Source organism: Mustela lutreola, chromosome 2, assembly GCF_030435805.1.
Source record: "Mustela lutreola isolate mMusLut2 chromosome 2, mMusLut2.pri, whole genome shotgun sequence".
Classification (NCBI taxonomy): Eukaryota; Metazoa; Chordata; class Mammalia; order Carnivora; family Mustelidae; genus Mustela; species Mustela lutreola.
Genome location: NC_081291.1, coordinates 104,624,094 through 104,644,099, shown reverse-complemented (window position 1 = coordinate 104,644,099; position 20,006 = coordinate 104,624,094). Strand labels below are relative to the sequence as shown.

The 20,006-nt window shown below is 45.3% G+C and overlaps 1 protein-coding gene across 25 annotated transcripts in view; it reads right to left on the bottom strand.

Moving 5' to 3' along the window:
• KALRN (kalirin RhoGEF kinase) overlaps nt 1-20,006 on the bottom strand; it is a 661,891-nt gene that overhangs the window by 196,787 nt on the left and 445,098 nt on the right. For all 25 annotated transcript variants that reach the window (XM_059162890.1, XM_059162900.1, XM_059162892.1 and 22 more), the window contains exons 32-33: nt 19,062-19,204; nt 15,903-16,005 (exon numbers count right to left, since the gene is read on the bottom strand). In XM_059162890.1, the coding sequence (XP_059018873.1) occupies nt 15,903-16,005; nt 19,062-19,204 (246 nt within the window). The remainder of the gene's footprint in view (nt 1-15,902; nt 16,006-19,061; nt 19,205-20,006) is intronic.

Sequence of the window (20,006 nt, the reverse complement as noted above, 5' to 3'; positions counted from 1 at the left end):
TGGCAATAGGGTATGAGAGAATTCGGCCCCAAGCAGGGAAGTCAACTGGGTTACTGGTTTGAGAGAAGAGGGAAATCACTTTTTGAGACTGAGAGCGAAGAAAAGCCAGACATCCAACTGGAACCACAGAGGCAACCAGCTGCGAAAACTGTGTCTAGCACTAACCCTGCTCCTTACGTGTGGCCATTTGGTCTTGAAGTTGCTTTTGGTTTTTCTGGTTCCTCAATAGAACTTAGCCTTCATATAGGTGGGGACTGGCCTGTTTTGTTTGCCTGATGTGTCTCCAGCCTGGCACAGTGCCTGGCACATGGGCAGGGGAGTCACATGAATAAACTCCTAAGAAAACTACCATGAGGAGTAAAGTCACTTTAGAGCTATAATCTTGGCATTTTTGTCAAGAACATCAGAGCTGAAGGAACAAAAACTATGGCTGGAGGTGGGGAGGAGGTAGAGAAAGAAGAATCGGGAGTGAAGTTCAAGGGCAGCCCTCACTGGAGCATGAGGTAACAACACGTGTTGGGTGGCAGAGAGACGGGAGCTGATTGACAACGTGCGGGAAAAGAGATGTTGGAGTGATGTACTCGAGTGGGTATAAAGGGTAGATTCAGAAGGCTGTGGATGGGTTAACATGAGACTCTTTCTGAGTCTAGTGAAAGGATGAGAGAGTAAGATGACTGTGTTACATCTAGGTGAAGATAAAAGTAACCATGATGAAAACAAAAAACAAACACCCCCCCTAAACCCTTAGTGTTTCTTCTGTACTAATCAATAAATTCTAAAGTCCTTTGAATAGTGTGCAGCATCTGCTGTAATCTGACCCAAGCAAACCTTCTGGAACTTTACAGAACCTTCCAGTCTTATTTTTCACAACCCACCTCACAAACCCAGAACTTCAACCAGGCACATCTACTCTGCACAACCCAAACTCATCCTATAGTTCTTTTTCTCCCTTACTGGCTCTTACTGTTTCATCCATGTAGAATGACCTTCCCCTGCCCCCTCCCCAACACTAGCCAGATAAATTCTACCCTCTTTGTAGAGTCTAATGCTGGAACTTCTCCAATCCTCCCAAACTAGGATTTTGATTTTCTTAATTACATTGGTCCCAACTGCTAGATCTCTCTCTTACCCACACTGCCAAACATGTTACCGTATGTTTATTTATTCTTCAGTTATTCCCTTCATAAATATTTACCGAGTCAGTACTTGGCTAGATTTGGTGATGCAGTGGGGATATAAAATAGACATCTCGCTATCCTCGGTCTGGTGGTGGAGGCAATAATATAGCCACACACATGCTTATGGTCATGGTGTCAGGAACTGAGAAATAATAGTCCAGAGTGTCGTGAGAGATGTGACCTGGGGAAAGGACTTAGGCAGTGGGTCAGGACAGACTAAAATCAGAAAGAAGAGAGGGTGAAAGGGGTGGACTTGGGCATGGGAGGAGACAGAAGCTTCCAGGCAGAGAAAACACAGGCCCTGGGCTGGGAAGAACCCTGGTACATTCAAAAAAGGCCATGCAGGCTGCAAGGAAGGACACCAGAGGAAAATGGCCCCCATGAGGCCAGAGAAGTGGGCCAAGCCCAGATCATGCCATCACATCAGCTGTGTTGAAGATTTTGATATTTATCCTAAGAATGAGGGACGCTAGTGAACGGCTGGAAGCTGCAAAGCCATGTGGGCAGCTTGCATTTTAAAAAAGATCACACTGGCTACAGAATGAAGAAGAGAGTGGAGAGAGGTAAGAGTGAATATCCAGGGACCGGCTAGGAGGCTTGGTTCACAGGTCACATGTGAGAGGACAGTGGCTTGCCCTGGAGTAGATTATACAGATGCTCAGTAAACGCCAAGGGAGGGTAGTCATCGGTCTTACTGGAGTCGATCACTAGGACTGAGAAAAGCTGAGTTTCACCTTTACAGATCATTCCACTATAAAGCCCAGTCATCACAACCTCAGCTCTTGAGAACCCCTTGGGCAGTGGGCCTGTCAGGATAATCAAGTTTTTTGGATAACTAAAGGTAAACACCAACACTTCATCTCTCCAGTTTGACCATTTTTATAAGTATCTTTTCATCTCTGACTTCTTAAGCAGAATACATCGAATGTAATTTCCCATTCTGTTAATGGTTACAAATACCAACATGAGTAATAATGATGGTGCAGTGCAGGGTACAAGGGAGTCCTCAGACAGGCCCAGTCATGATGCTCTCTTGGTACCCTCACTAAATAGAACCAGACTGCTGGTATTTTAATTCGTCCATCAACTTTTGCTTTCAGAGGTTTTCTGCTTCCTTCCTCAATGACAGTAGTTCAGTCTTTGTGGTTATTACTGGGTCTAGACAGAAGTAACTGTCTCCCCTTCTAACTTTCTTATGGGCTAAGTAACTAGAGGGCCGTGAAGGTAAGAATTCCATATAAAATCAGGATTCGAGAGGCTTTACTGTGAGCATACATGTTTAGTTCTGCTATGTGAAGACTTCCTCCCTATGTCTTGGATCTATTTGTTGGACAGCTGATTTCCAAATCCAATATATTTATCACCTTTTCCTCTAACAAACTGCATTGCTTTAGTTCTATAACCCATTATATAATGGATGACAATAGACAAATACATTTCAAAAAGTCAAGTGGTTCTTATTCTTTCATTGCAACAGAGGATGAAAGTTTAGGGATAGACAGAAACCTGCATTATATATAATGCTTCTATGTTGCTATACTATTCTGAGGAGAAATAAGTTGTGAATTATATTTTAAAATTCTAAATGTAGGAAATGTTTCGTATGTGACATTAAAGAAGCTCTAACTTAAAATATATTGAAATTTTATGTTTATCAAGACAGAATAAAGAGAGTAAAAAGAGGAGCCACAGAGTGAGAGCAGATATATTTACAACATGTATAACCAATAATAGACTAATATCTAGAATATTAGTATCTAGAATATGAAGAACTCCTAAAAATGCATACAAGAAACCCCTAGACAACTCAATGGATACATGGGCCCTTGAGCAGGGCATCATAAAAGAAAACCCAAAGGCCCAATAGGGACATGACAAAGTGTTCAGTCTCATTAGTGATTAGTGAAATGCAAATTAAAACCATAAGCAGAAACTATCGCATCCCACTAGACCTGCAAAAATTTTGAAGTCTGACAATAGCAAGTATAGGCCAGGATGCAGAGAAACTGAAAATCTCACATAAACTGGTAGGAGTGGAAATTTGGTACCGGCATTTGGAAAAAAAGTTTATACCAACTAGTAAAGTTGAAGACATGGATACAGATATACCCTCTTACTTGGCAATCCCTTTTTTTGTTCACCCACAAATTCCACTCCTTGCTTTATACTCTAGAGAAACTCTAGCACATGAGCACAAGGATACATACACAAAATTATTTACAGCAGTATTGCTCCAATAGCCCCAAACATCCCATGTAGAGAATGGATAAACTGTGATATAGTCATACAATGGAATACTAAACAACAATGAAAATTAATAATCTATACACATCAGTGTGGCTGAATTCCATAAAAATCAGTATTGAACAAGAGAACACACACACACACAGACACACACAAAAATACAGTATAATTCCAGTCATATAAAACTGAAGAAGAGCCATGCTGAAACTACATTGCCTGGGGACACATACAAAGAAGGTAAAAATATAAAGGAAAGCAAGGCCAGTATTATTACGAATGCTAAGAGAATGATTACCTCTGGGGAGAAGAACAGGGTTGTGACCAGGGAGGGGCACATGGGGGCTCCTGGAAAGCCGGCAAGACCTGCCTCCATGACTTGCATGGTTATTTTCTGCATATTTGCTTTATAATTATCCATTCAATTGTCTAGGAGTTTGTAGGCATTTTCAGCATACATATTTTACCTTGTAAAAAAATCTAAAAAGCTTAATGTATACCAGAGGTTTATAATTAGGAATGTACTCTATGCATAGAGACAAAAGCATAACTAACATTAATCAGACAGACCCACAGGTCATACTTGGGTAAAGGTGAAGGTTAAATGCTGTTTAGGTTTTTAAGTGCATTAATAAAAATAAGTACACTTCAATAAAAATAAAAGAAAATAACAGAGTGGCAATATTATCAGTTAAATAATAATAATAATAATAAAACATACCGGAGCACTAATAAATAAGGATGATTTTTAGAGTACCTGTTATCAGATTGGAGAAGATAAAAATATCAATGCTACACTAGGTTGCAAGACTGTGGGGAAACCGGCCCTCTTACACCCAACTTCAGGGAGTATGGCTGGGACAACATCCACACAGGGTAATATGACAATGTCTATCAAAATTTAAAAGGGATAGTTGTACATCTAGGAAGTTACCCTGTTAATACACTCATGATTCACAAGTGTGACAAACTATATCTCTACAAAGTTACTCATTATAGCCTTGTTTGTAGTGGCAAAAGATTGGAAACATCCCATATACCCATCAACAGAGAACGAGTTAAATAAATTATGGTAATGGAATGCCATGTAGCCATTAAAAGGAATGAAGCAGTGCTACATGACCTCTGTATGATCACCCAAATTTGTTACATCGAAAAAGTGTAGAACAGTACTTAGTGTACATTGCTACCTGTTTAAATATTCTTAAGAAGAATAAATAAATAGGAGCCTTCATGTTTCTAAAGAATCTCTCAGGAAGAATGCCTATGTTTTGAAACACATGCATGTATTCCTACTTTGGAAGTTAATGTCAGGTTAAGAATCTTGAATGCATATGCTTAAGGGAATACAGGCTTAATTAAATTATTATGAGGAAGTATAAGAAGATTTTGGTAAAGAGTCTTATGATTTTTCTGAACAGTTCCCATCAGAGCAAATAGCCCATTTAAAAAAAAAAAAGTCAAATTCTCCATCAAAACAAAATAATTCTCTTGATACAGATGTATCCATAGGACTTCTCCTTTATACACTGTCCATGATTAGAATAACTATTTTGGGATCAAAACTGATACAAAGGAAGAGAAACAGAAAGGAAGATGAACTTTAAGGCCAAGCTCCAATCTCACTTTTGGTGTAGAAGCCATCCAATTTGCCAGGCTGAATCTGTTGCACAATGTGGGTATGTTTCTGTTATAAAACCTAGCAGAGTGTGGTCAGTATGTCTCTCATGTGACACCTTCTCTTTGAAATTTCTGGGGTGCCTAGTAAAGCAGCTGGCATAAAGGAAGTGCTAAGTACAACTGTCCCCTTACATGAAATGTGTCCACAGCCACCATATTTGGCATCACATATAAGACGTGTGGTGTGCAAGGACAGACGTTGTTCTTATATATTCCGAATCTCCAAGGTATCTTGCCCTCGGCAGACACTCAATAAAATTCCACTGAATAAAAGAATGAAGTCATTTGAAATAATTTTCAAATATATTTGAAATAGTTTTCTACTTTACCTCTAATTGCATTCTTCTTGGCTCACAGATCTTTTTCACTTGGTCATGTATTGGTGGTTGTGCCAACTAGTTTCCTCTTTAAATAACACAACCAACCAAGTGGTTAGGACTTCATGCTCCTGTTAGAAGCACTGTCTTAAGTTTAAATGCTAGAGAACATATCCTAGAAATCTTTCTCTTTGGGGATTTTTCAAAAATATTTTTCATGAATGCAATGAAGGTTCTTAATATCCCATGTGGAAAAGGTATAAAAATTGTGACTGCTCTTGTTTTGGGGGACTGTGGGTGCAGTGGGGGAGGGGAGGAAAGCCGGACTCTGCATTACAGATTTCAGTTTCCATAATTCAAAGCACCTCCCTTAAACAAACCATTTTCCTCCACTCCTCATCCCTTCACATCCTCTTTTTAAAAATAAGAATTATTTTCTTCTTCTTTTTTAAAGAAAAAATCCCTCTCTTTCTGATATTCCTGTTTTATGAGAGAGAAGAAATTTAGAAGCATTTGGGGGTTATGCTGAGTATTTCCTACTCTTTTCTCTTTGTCTAGAATGTCTGTCCACCTGCCATGAACATAGACTTTCTCTAATCCGGAGTGTAATGACTGCAATCAGAGCCCAAAGACTGTGTGTGTGTGTGTGTGTGTGTGTGTGTGTATGTGTGTGTGAGAGAGAGAGAGAGAGAGAGAAATCTGGGATTCTAATTTGAAATGGTTATGAATCAGGGAATTAAAAATTGTAGGACTACCTTCAGGTGTTCCCAAATGATCTTTTTAAAAGAAATGCTGAGCTCTTTTTAGATAAAAGTTGCAATGGTATCAGTCACAAAGACAAAAGTTAGTTCCGGTTGAATTCCAAATGCCTTAAAGTTCAACATATTCAGGCTCACATCAACAGGAAGGAGGTCAAAGGAGGAAAGCAAGGAATTTTGTTTTGGTCACTGCCACATCCTGTGTGTCTAGAACACTGCCTGCCATATAGGTGAGCTTACTAAGTGGCTGATGAATTTGTGAGATAAAAAGGTGGCATCCATCAAAACCCTGAGGAAAAGAAAAGATGATGCATTTTTCATCTCCTCTGGTGCTCACTAAATCAAGTCTTCACATGTATGTAAGTCAGTGACAGCAAATAGCAAATGAAACTTTTTAAACCCCATTCCCGCATCTCAAAGAGGAGCTAGCAGGAGATAGGAGACAGACACAGTGAGAGCTAGAGGCTTTTTTTCTTTCCAGTACATCATCAGGTTGTACTGATATAAGCCCTTGCCACTGGTACAGGCTGAGAGCAGTGTTCAGGGGGCACTCACTAAGCATTCCACGGCCAGCATCACTAGGGGCCATGCAGATTAGAGGAATGGCTCTCCCGAGCTTGGAGTCAGTGTGTGTATCTCCCTGCAATTACCAAGTTCAAACAGAGCCAAGGAGAGCATTAAAAAAAGGACAGGAGATGAACATTCTAAACTGGGAAGACTCAACTTGCAGCCCTTACATCTAGGGAGGCTGAACACTGCCCCCCAACCCTGATACACAGTACGGTCAGGGCCACATTGGGGGGAAGAATGGACAAACGGAGAGGTAGGGCTGAGGGTCTGCCTGAAATGAGGGAAAGGATGCCTCTCACAGGTCTCCTGTGCATAGTTCTGCATCTTCTTCTGGCAGTTTTTTCTCAATAGGAAGAGCGATCAGGGCAGAAATGGGTCACTGGCCCTCAGAAGGCATCTCCTGCTTACCACCCCGGGGACAGGACTGAAGCCAAAGTCCCATCTGCACTGGCTCCTTAGAGAGGGCCACTATGGGGGGCACTCACACAGGCTTCTCTTGACAAGGCCCTGCTTTTTGGCAGTAAGGATCCCTTACCTCACTCCAGTGCCATAGATCCTGAGACACACATGTGCCCATTCTGTCTACTACACAGCACTGATCGTGGCACACAGGTGGGCGGCAGCTATCAGCCATGAGGAAGCAACACTCAGCTGACAGGCAGCTGAACCCCAAGCAACCATTTCTGATCTAAACTCAAGACCAAGAAACAGGGTAACAGTTACCCATTTCCTACCCAACTGACTTTTCCCAAGAATCCCACGCTGTGGCCCCAGAAAACCTACGGCATGCTTTCACGGCTCTGGGTAGCTCCAGCTAAAAGTACAACCACCACTTCAAGGCCCTCTTCCTCAGCTCCACCCATTCTAGGTTCATGGCTGTGGCTCCAAATACGCATTTCCAGCAACATTTCTGCTTGACTTTTCTGGAAGAGTTAATTTTCTTACCTGCTGGGAGGGCTCACCACCAGACATCGTAATCTGGTGTCACTGCTAGTCATCCACAACCTCAGCTTGCTAAGAGCAATATTTCTCATAGCCTGTGTCCCTTACCATTAGTTTTATTTATTTTTTAAAAGATTTTATTTATTTATTTGAGAGAGAGAGCAGAGCAAGAGAGAGAGAGAGCACACATGTGGTGGGGGAGGGACGGAAGGAGAGGAAGAAACAGGCTCCCCTGCTTGAGCAGGGAGCCCCATGTGGGCCTCAGTCCCGGGACCCTGAGATCACTACCTGAGGCAAAGGCAGACGCTTAAACTGAGCCACCCAGGCACCCCTACCATTAGCTTTAAAAAGGCATTCACAGACATTTTGTCCTGTACTGAAAGAGCCTTTTAACTGACACAGAAGAACAAAAAGACAAGTGGTATGCCAAGAGGTCTGTGCAGAACACTCCAGTAAATCCTTGCTCTGAGAGCTGTCACTTTTCTCTCTGTGCCCTCAGCCCCCCAACCTGGGCCATCTCCCCTCTCATGCCCCTCCTCCCGACCAGGAGGTGTCCAGCGGGAGGCATACTCACTTGGGTCTTGTTTGCCTTGGACTGTCGCCAGCTAATCCACTTTAACATCTTGGCTTCCTCTCAAATTTGCTTTCTCCTTCCACCAAGGTTTTTAAAAACAGAGTTCATTTTATGCCGGGCGGCGGCAGGACTCACTGCTCCCAGGCAGCTGGGAGGCAGGGATCAGCCTTGTCACAATTCAGTGCTCATTGCCAAGCTCCCAGAGCCCAACCAAGAAGTTGCCTTGAGAGGCCTGTAGACTCTGTCTAGGGCAGGATCCCTCTCCCACCAAGGCCACTCTGTGAGTCACAAGTTTTTGGTATCAAAGAGTCTGTGATAGGACCTGGTACTTAAAGGAAAGAAGTTATCTTTCCCTTTGGAAAGAAGATTATTTTTCCCTGCTCTGCCCCATGCCAGCCCCAGAGGTGCTCAGCTGAGCTCTGGAACCACTGTGCAATTCCCTAGGGTCATCACAGATTGGCCAGGGCCAGGGCAGGGGGTATAGAGGCTGTCAGAGAAGCGGGTAACAATAGTTGTTTTTGCTTACAAGGTTCTGAAAGTTAAATGATCAGGGTCACTACAAAAGTATTATGTTTTAATCCAATTTAACAGGCAGGAGATTAAGCTGGGGTTCAGTCCTAGGTCTGTCATTAACTAACTGGCTTTACGACTCTGAGCGAGTCACTTTGTTTCTTTTAAACATGTCCATGATGGCAGAGGGACAGATGAGCTCTAAAATTCCTTTCTTCCCTGAGCGTCTATGTCTCCAAGGTCCAAACTCACCCCTATTCAGATCGGGCCTGTGGCCGCCCCAGCTGCTACCACACACAGATCTGATCTACTGGCAAATCACCTTTTGCAGTTCCCCTATTTCTGTGACAGATCTCTGGGCCCCATTGCTTCTAGAACTGAGGAGATGCCCTGTGGCTGCTGAGCTCTCAGCATCCTCAGGGCACTTCTGGGCTCTTCTCCGTGAAATCTGCCCATGCCCAGTGAGCGACTCATGGGCTGCTGTCACTTATGAAACTTAATTGCTTTTCCAGATGATTGGCAACTTTCAAAGTGGGTCTCTCCAGGCAGCTTTTTAAGCCATGGGCCAGCAATCAAAATAGTAAAATAGCGCCATCATGATTTTGCCCCGTGAGCCCAGGTTGGGTTTCCCAGCAAAGTGTATTTCACACTGGTTGGTCAGGTGCAACAGCTGGAAGCCGTCATTTATTTGAGGAACTTCTCATTTAGAGGAATATCTGCGACCTCAACTCCTCATATTTTATGGTTTGTTCTGAAAAGCCAGCACATTGCTACTGTGTTGAATGCTGCTTAGGAGAGGACTAAGCAGTGTTTCTGGGGGAAGCAGGAGATCCCTTGCTGGGCCTTGTTCACCACTGCCTGTCCGCCCCCCCCCCCACCAGTCCCCACACCCCCACCACAGGTACTGGACTAAGAACAAAAGCTATTTTCCAACCTAGTCCTTGGCTTGGGTTATTCAGAACGCTGTGGAGAAAATCACCATTTGCACTGAAAATCTGAAAGTGGAGATGGCATTTTTCCCACTTTAGAGTGACTAGCGAGTCTTGAGCACAATCAGGATGCCTCTACCTAGGATGCATATGGCAACTCTGACCCACGACCTGCTGTCGAGATGGGCCATGTCTGAATCTCAGGACCATTCAGCTGATAAAGTCAAGTTTAGGTTTCTGACACATACTCTCCCAGACCTGGTAACTGAAGGACAATGATATACTCCTCTTGTTTATTTAGGGGCTAGAAAGTGTTTTGTTACTAGATAGGATGTAACATGAATCTCTCCCTATAAAGAAATATTTTAGGGCCCTCAGGTCCCACTGAGACAAAGGGCAGGGTAGCAGAAGTGCCAGGGATCGCCCTATCACATCTTCTTTTGCTTCTAGTAGAGAACATTTAATGGGCTGGATCTCCTGCGGGGGTTCCTCTGCTCCAGTGACACAGCTGTCTCAGCTAACAAGCTGTCCTAGTCATGTTCTGGAGACTCAGCCTTGGGGGGTGGAGGGGATACCATCCTGATGGTTTTTAAGAATTTGTCAAACAAACAATACTACCTTGTGTGAACTGAAAGCATGTTCATTAGTCCTGACACTGCTGAATCGCCACATTTCCAGATATCTGGTTATCTCTTCAGAGGCAAAACCCAGTGATCTGTGGGCCCTTAACACTCTAGGAAGCCTGTTGTCCATTTTCTTGCATGGGAGTGGCTGGTGGGAACCCACATGGGGACCCATCACACATCTCCTATGCTCCAGACACTCCTTCCTGCAGAGTCATTGCATGACGGCAGGGTCTGGGCAGAACTTTCTCTGACTACAGCTCTTACACCCAGTGGCTTGCTAAGTGCTCTCAAGGTGCAGGCGTCAGGATTACCAAATTCTGATAAATGAGATGAGGGTCTAGGGAAGCCTATTCTCAGAAGGCTCCCACAGCTGGGCTGCTCCATCACTTTTTATAGCTATCCTCTGTAGGCATCCTCTGACTCTCCCCTTAGCTGGACCCTCACTGTTTCTAAGCTGAGCCTTCCCTACCAATCAGCGAAACGACATTTTGGCCAGGATCCACTAAAGCGATTTGACCATACGGTTTAAAAACTATTAAATTCGATCCTGAAATCTCCAGGCTTCTTTACACAGCTCCCTGTCCCCCTTCAGCACATTGCCAGTATCAGGCCACCTTGTATCTTAGATCACATTAGCTTGTTACAGAAATTCTTCGCTTAAAACACAGTCAGCCCCGGAATAGTCAAGGGATATTTTTTTGCCCTTAGAATTTTTATAGAGAATAGTATCTGCAACTCAATTTCATTTCAACTTCCTTGTCTTCAGCCTGGACGTGTCTAGAAATTCATAGTAATGTTTTGATGGAGAGTATCTCTGCTAGGATGGGTTTGTAGTGTTCAATTCAATAAGTATTTATGGGGCACGCCCAGCATGCCTACCCTAAATGGTAAACAGATGCACAGGGACCAGCACGGTGCAGGTGGCTGCTTCTGGACTATTAGCTGGAAATTATATGGCAGATATCCATCATGTTAAACAAGATTTTCTAACTGCCGCCACATTACTCAGGCTCACTTCCTTAGAATTCTATAACTCTGTATCTCTTTGAAGTATGGTTACAAAGTCGCATCGCTTCATAATATACAAACAGGCAAAACTCTCTACAGTGCCCAGGGGAGCAGGAGCACAATTTTGGGCAGAGAGAAAGGGTCTTAGAGCCCAATCGAACAAAGCAAGTACACCCCTTTGCTTTCACAGCAATAAGACTTTTGCATGTGACAGGTACAAGGGAGAGCTCAACCATGCAGAACCACTGAGGGTTAAGCCAAGGCAACTTGGGAGAAAGTGATTAATGCTAGTTCCTGAAGTGCCCATGCTGGTTTTGTCAGCATTTAATGAAGAACTAGGAATTTAAAAAAAAAATTTTTTTTTAAGATTTTATTATTTGACACAGAGAGACACAGTTAGAGAAGGAACACGAGCAGGGGGGAGTGGGAGAGGGAAGAAGCAGACCTCCAGCCCAGCAGGGAGCCCGATGCAGAGCTTGATCCCCAGGGTCCTGGTATCCGGACCCATGTAGAACGCCTATGCTAACAGCTGAGCCACCCAGGCAGCCCAGAACTAGGAATTTTAGACAGATTCTTCATCATAGACAGATTCACAAGGCAAGGAAACCACCCCCAGATCCTCTGCTCTAGAGAAAAGGGGCTGGACATTGGTCTTCTTCCCTCAATCTTATCTTTCTAGCAAGAATTGGGATGAAGCCATAAAAGATATGTTTATCTGATAAAGCTGGGAGATGTGGCTGATATGCTGGAATGCCAGGATGGAACTAAACAGGAGAAAATCCAGTCGATACCAAGTATCCCAACACTCAGGTTATTAAAATCAGCTGTGCCACCTGAAAGCAGGCATGGAGAGCTCAAGAGCCAACACCAAATACCCCTAGCACACAGGTACCATGGCAGGGACGAAGCTGGGCATAACAGCCCTGGAACAAGAAGTGGTACTCGTACTAGTTGGATCACTACCTCCAGGCTTAGGAATGGTTCTGGAAGCCTCACTTAATAGATTATTCCACACTGAAGGAAACCCAGAGGAAGGCAGCCAGGATATGGGAGGGCATGCAAATACATTAATATAAGGAACAGCTGCAGAAACTGAGGACTTCTGGACAGGAGATTAAGAGAGAAGACAAAATAACCATCTTCAAATATTTCTAGCCCAGGGGTTGCCATTGACCCAAGATGGTACAGCTTGGGGATTACAATGAATACTTGACAATATTTAACTAGTAAAATGAACCATGAGCCAATGCTCACAATGAATATCTAGGTTTTAGACTCTAAGGGGCCAGCAGGTAGAAAGAGGAGTGGAGTGGCTCTGTTTATAGACAGCTGAGTTAAGGCTAACTCCCTCAGGGTGTAGTGCAGAAAAGAACCCGCTGACAGCTAGCTAATGAAGGAAGAGAGCAGAACTCTACCCAAGAAGTAGATCCTCACAGCTCGTTAAGTAATTGTGTTCTCTTATTCAGAGAGTCTGAACTTTGGTTTTTCCCTCAGCTAATGGTGGGAAATTAACCCTTACTGCATGTTGAACAGGTGCCAAGCAAATGTGTTTGTCTTGCAGACAGGAAAATTAAGGTGCAGTAACTCACACAACAGGACACAGAGGGTAACCGCCAGAGCTGGGTTTGAACCTGGGTGTGCCCAAACTCCTTCCACCCACCACAGCACACGAAATACACACAAAGTGATCGGAGAGGTGCCCTAGGGCCCTGCAGCTCCTCAAGTGGGTCTGCCATGGCTCTTTTATGGTGACATTTTCCCCATCTGCCAGCACAGCAGTGCCACTGTTCTAGTTCCTCTGGATTAGAAGAGGAAGACTGGGGTCTTTTCTAGAAACCCATTGTTAGGATGGCCCTGATCCCTGCAAAGGGACTCTGCCCTATTCCCCCACCCCCACCCCACAGCTGCCCCTGTTTGCCCTTCTCTTGAATATGGTTTGGTTTCCCGGAACCAGCCCATTTTTGTTACCCTGCTGATCTTCAGAGTCTGTTCACCTGACCACTTGGAAACCAACAGAGAACAGTCTCCCGGTCTTCCAGTACAGTTAGGGGAAAAGGTAACACTGTGGAGAACATCTCTGAACTCGAAGATACCACTTCCTGGCTTGCCCCGATAAAGGGGAAAATAGGAGAAGGACACATGGCTGCCCTATTATCACTGTTCTGTGTCAGAAAAGTAAGAACATTCTAAATCATAGTGCGTGGTCACAGACAGGCCCTCTACTACTACTTCTAGGTGGATTTTTCCGGTTTTCTTTATAGAACACAGAATCTTCTCATCATCTCCAGACCCCACTGCCCATGTTTCCCAGGGCCTGAGAAGGAAGTTGGGGGCTCCTGTTCCCAACAAGCCAGATTCTCCAGCTGACTAAAGCTTTCTGCTTGGAGGTAAGGAAACTGCTAGGGTTCTTGAGTATATTTAAAAATACAACGTCTGTATATATCTGGCTGCTTTCAGACCAGCTGTTTTAGCTGCTTCCTGATTTCTGGAACTTCCTGAGATCAGGGACTGTGTTCCCTCTGTTCATTCATCCCACAAGGCTTTCCTGAGCCTCTGTGTGTGCTGCAGGCCAGGGACAGCAGTGAAGCAGACAGACGACCCTGCCCTCATCAAGTCTTAATGGCCTGGCTAGAGAGACACACATCGAACAAGAATTACACAAATAAGGATTCACATTCAACAAATAGCCCACATCTCTCTACGGTACCCAGCACAGAGCTTGGCACGTGGTGGGTGCTTTTTCAAGAATAATGTGACTCATGTTTTTGTGGAATGTGGAGAAAGACTGACCAGCTGAGTTCATCTTAGCGTTGGGAGCACAATGCATTGACCTTTGGAGTGAGAGAAAAGCATGACAGTGAAGCAGAATGATCTGGGTTCTAGTTCCTGCTTTTCCACGAACTAGCATTTTTCCTGGGTGGGTCACTCAGTTTCTGGGACTAAGTTTCCTTATTTGTAGAATAATATGTAAGTAATCAGGATTCTTCACAAATCGTGACATGCCTGCCATCGGAAGTGTTCTCATCTAGCCTCACTTACCTTGCCAGAAGACAAGGAATGGCTGGAGCCCAGGACAGGACACATGGCTCCAGCACAGGGGTCTCTAAGTCAGGGCTGTGGGAAGATGCAGTAGCAGTAGGAAGGGCCAGAACCCCTAGACCACGAGACTAAGAGGCTCTCTCTGAACATGGGAAACATTGTATTTTGCTTCCCACCCACTGACTGTTTAAAAAGAAACACTCATTCATAGGATATTCTAGGTTACATTTCTAAACAGATCAGAGGAGAAAGGAAAGTACAGGAATAGTTTTCTTTGTATGTTTTTACAAGTAGAAAAAAACAATTTTCCATCCACTCTGATAGTCAAAAATGGCTTAGAAACTTGAAGGCAGGACATCAGACAGAATTACCTCAGAATTACCTCGAATGTTCTTGAATACTAATCTAGAGTGTGACTTAGCACCGTGATCTTGGAAGGTCTGGGGCACAGTCTTTTATTTATTTTTTATTACCCCAGTAAGGAAAAAAAAATTAGGAAAAATCCTAATGAATGCAGATCATCTTAAAAAAAAAAAAAAAACCATAACGAAGCAAGGACACAGCCTATTGCCTGAGGCTGAAGGACTAGACCAATACACTAGGTCTTGAAAGACTAGGGCCAAATCCATCTTTGGAAATCCATCCCTTCATTCACAAAATCACTAACATGTAGCAAAAGATCATCTCATACTCAATGACCCTGGGGTAAGCAAATGAAAGTAGGGTCGGAGACTAAAATCTTCCCATCCCTGCTGCAAATTTAGACAGCTGAATTCTTTCCCTGACTTGAACAAATACACTGGGTTTCTTTGCTACCTTCTCTTTTCTTGTACTCTCCTTCAGAGCTCCTACTTTCTGCTTACTTGCTCCAAAATATGAGAGACCAAGTGACCAGGCTTTCTGGCAAAGATTACTACATCCCTCCCAGCTGCTTCCCACAACACCTCTTGGTCCTCTGCCCCTCAGGAACTGAGCCCCAACACTCTGGCCAGAGGAAGGCATAGTTTCCACTGGAACCCCTTCAGAGAGGAGGCTCCTATCAACCAGCATCTCTGTGGCCATTTGCCATCACATTGGCCTTGGTCTAACTTCAGATAAGCTGGTTCAGTTATTATAAATATGAGCCAGTCACAGCCACTAAGGTCTCAGGAAACTATCCCAGCCTCAGGGGTCCTGAGGTCCAGCCTCCCAGGAGGCAGAGCTGCCCAAGCAGCCCAGGCAGGGCATCTCCAGAGGACAGGAGACCCAGACCTTCTCACCCTTCCCCCTTGGCACACCCTCATCACTTCTGCTAACTCCCGTGACGGGGGAGTTCTGGCTGATCACCTGGTCTTCTCTCCCCTCAGACAACATCTCCACACTGTGACATACCTCCTCCAGCCCTGCTCTTCCCACTCTGGCTGGCACAGAGAGACAACTGCTCCTGAGGTTAGCCTCCATAGTGGGAGAAGTTCCTCTGGGGGTAATTCTCCAGGGGTGGTTAAGCCAACAATAAGTCTTAGGGGAAGGAAGCTAGGGACACTGTCCTACCTTGTCACTGTCCACTGTATTCTGAGAGGTCCTAGAGGCGATGGAGATGGTATCTGGCTGGCTGCTTCCATCCCCTTGGCTGTCAACATCCTCCACTCCGTCCCTGCAGGAAGAAGAAAAAAAAAAACAGGGGTGGGGGTGGGGGGAAACCACTGTGGGTTTAGAGCACACAAGGATTTCCAGCTGGGCTGGCAGAGCAGAGCCTCGGCACTTTCTAGCAGGGATTTATCTAAAATTATCCCATTAAAGGGAGCAGGCCTCTGTGATTTTCAAAGATGTCGCCTCTTGTACTTAAAAAGGTCACAGTCCCTATGCTGATAGCTGAGCATGAAATGGCCTCTCCATGACTCCTCTGGCCCATGGAACAGAGAAGGTGATGATGTATTTATTTTTTTTACTGGCAATCGGTCTAAAACGTGCAGTTGGAAGAGGTCCATTCCGCTTAAAACTGAGGCTTTGACCCAGCTGACTGGGTGATGGCCCACAATCCAGAGTTCAAGGTATTTAAATAGTTTTTCTGCATGCTGAAAGAAGATGGGGGCTAGTTTATAGCTGGCCTATAAAGAAAACAGAACTTTTTTTTCCTTTTGACTTGTGTTTCTCCTGACACGAGATATTGCTTCTAGGGGCAATAATCTTTGGGAAGTTGCTGATGTTGGAGGCTCAACTCCTGGGTATGGAGGAAGAGATTACTTCCTTCATTTTGGTGGGTCTTGTGGGTCTTGTACTGTTTGTGATGGCTTCTTATCAACACAGAAGGCCAAGGCACCATTGCGAAGACCCCAGATTGCACAGCAGCTTCCTCAGTCAGCTGTGTTCCTGAGCACCTGGTGAGATAAGCTCCGAGTGCGCTCCTGGCAAGCAGAGCCCCTCCTGGGCCACTGGACCAATGTCTCACTCACACAGCCCTTCGATTCTCCAGCATGAGAATTAGGTCTCAATCCCACACTGAATCCATAGCCAGGGCCGAGGGCGATTAGGTGCCTGGGAACTGGTGAAGGCTGAACGGTCCGTGTTGGGAAAAACTGAAGGAGATATGGGCCAGGACTTGGATAAATGAGCACGAAGAGGGCCGGCTCTTCCCACGGAGGCTTATGAAAGTCCCACTTCTGATGCTGCTTTGATAGAGGTCATGGCGTTAGGAACGGGCTGCCTGAGGGTAACACTGCGTGGGCAAAAGGCCCCATATAACAAGTCGCCTCCCAGAGTCTCAACAATCACATCTGGTGTATCTGGACACGTGTGTGCAGGTGAGCATGCATGTGACCCATGTGTATATACACAGTAGCTCCTAGTCACAAAAGGGTCTCCTCCTACCTAGACGACTTCGAGGTCAACGGCCTTCTCACCACCACTTGCAGGGCTGGGAAAGGCCAACTTATTTTAATAATATAAGCCACACATTTGTAGGAAGGAAGAGCTGCAGTAAAACGAAATTATGTGATGCATTTCAAAACCAAGAATAAAGGCCTCTTAGATCATGTGCTGTTTTAGATATCTGGGCTGCAGCTCCCCACCATTTGCCTATAGTTGAGCATTGGCTGTATGGGGTGCTTCCCACCCTTCTGGCCCAGTGTGGGCCCTTCTGGTCCACTGCAGATGAAGCCAGCTCTGGGGGCGTTGGGGAGCCCATCCAGGAGTGGGGGTGGCATTCTCCAAGCCAATTCACTCCTCCGCACACTCTGTCCCCACCTCCTGGGAGCTGAGCTAATGAAAAGACAGGCAGCCTGGACTGTTTTCCGCAGACTCGGCCCAGGGTTTCACTCTCTTATTTCAGGACGTGACAGAGAAATGGTGGGAGGCATTTTCAAGAGAAGTCCATCTCACGATCTACAGATGTTCAGAAAGGGGCTGCTTCCCAGACTTGAGCCAGCCTCACCTAAATGTCCATCCTCTCCTGCGTGCTCCTGGACATTGAGTTCCTAGACCATTTCCTCTCTATCTTCTTTATTGAAGCAGGGGCTTCCTGAAGAAGAGCGGGGCCCTAGAGCTAAACTAAGTCTGGCCCTCCCCCGGACTCTGGCCATGGGTAACTGAAATGAAAATACCCCCTCCTCCAATGCAGCCCTGATTTGTCCTTCCAGCACTGAGCGGTGACCTTTTCCTGGCTACGCAGGTCTTAGGGCTTCCAGCCCGTGGAGGTGTTTCTCCCTACCTCAGTCACACCCTTCTTCGGGCTATCAACTCCCTTTGTACTAATGCTGCTACTCCGCAGGTCCTCAGGTCCATGCATCCTGGCTGGCACCAGAAGGTCAACTAAGGATTTAGTCCATTCAGGAATAGGAAAGGCAAGGAAAGGCAAGCCTGTTACTGCCAATGACCATCACCCCCAGAACTCTGTTTTCTTTCTTCTTTTTTTTTTTTTTTCCAGTATTGACATGATGTTTTTATATGCTCTCTTTTGAAGTGCCCTTTAAGAGAGTCCTTGTAGGTGACTGTCACATGGAGATTTGCGTCACTGAGTGACCTCAGACACTGAGGATATCTTCCACCAGTGTAGGGCAAATGGGGTGACGAAGGTACCAGAGAGGTGAAGATACAAAACCTCAGTCCCCTTTTTCCCAATCACCTTGCTTATCTCAGGTAACTGAAGGTGAGGACTCGGGGGGACAGAAGAGCTGCACCGACAACCCCATCACACCAAGCCCCTGCTCTAACCACATATAAAACTTCCATACTGCCTAATCAGTCCCCTCATGGCCTACCTCCCTCTCAAAGCCTTCCCTGGACTCGCCTCTCTAGTGCTCACCTAAAGCCCCTTCTCAATGAATTTTTACAGCATTTACTGTCTCTATGGGCGGTACTGGTCCTTTGAGTCTAACTATTCCATGTGTGAGATACAACCACTAGAGGGTTCTCGAGGCCAAGGGCCCATCGTGTGCTTCCCCTTCTCTTCTCTGAGCACATAGCAGTGTCTGTGAAAGATGAGGTGCTCAGTGCAGCCCTGCTGAATGCAACTGACAGTGACTGGTGAGATGCTCAGAGAGGACTCCTCATCTTAGTATATGTGCTGCCGAAGCGAGCACGGAGACTCCTCATCTTAAACGGGACTTCATGGAGAGGGGCGCCAACGGCAGACTGTACCGCCCCTGTGGGAGCAGAGGGAGATCCCACTCCCACTCCTGGAGCCTGTGAGGTCGGGGGAGAGATGCTGGTTACCTCTTACTATTGTTCCTCTGCTTGGCTGGTGTTTTGGGGAGTTGAATCGGCTCCTTTAAAGCTCCTTTCAGGTGAATGATCCTTTCTTGAATCACCTCTCGAATGTTCTTGATCCACTCCTGCTTGGTTTCTATGTTGGAGGCCTGGAGTACCACAGAGAGAAAGAGTAAATACCCTATCTCCTTTTGCCGTGCCTAAAACAGTTCTCCATCCTTGTCCTGCAGCTTATCCCATTATTTTCAAGGACACAAAATGTTTGAAGAGCTCATTTCTCATTTTACATGCATGACTCTTCAATCTAAAGAACACACTCCTTCAACTACTAGAATGGGGCTAAGACTGCAATACTCAATACAGACTTGTAGAGGAGTGATTGTCAAAGTATTTAATACTCTGTATGGCAATGACCAATACTGACATCGGCGCTGGGGCACCTGGCTGGCTCAGTTGGTTGTCTGCCTTTGGCTCAGGGCATGATCTCGAGGTCCTGGGATGGAGCCCTGTGTCAGGCTCCCTACTTAGTGAGAGTCTGCTTCTCTCTCTCCCTCTGCCCCTCCCTGCTGCTTATGGTCTTTCTCTCTCAAGTACATAAAAATCTTCTAAAAACATACTGCCACCTGTCTGGGGCTGGAGCCTATGGAGAAGTCCCATGCTGGGGCAGGGATGAACACATCAGTTGCTAGAGGCTGGGGAGATCTGGGCAGCACTAGGAGGGGTAGCAAGGGGGTATCTGAAGGCAGTGGCTATTTACCAAGTGGTACAAATCCATGCCAGCACATTTAAACCCTAGTATGGCTACATACATAGGTTTGCGCTGATGGAAAGTCAGTGCCAGGAGTTTAGTCTTGTAAACATGTTCACTGAAGGCACTTGTACCATTTCGTGAATCTCTAGTTTGTCTTTGTGGAATTGTTTTCAGGTCATTCTGTCTCATGGCAGCTAGAG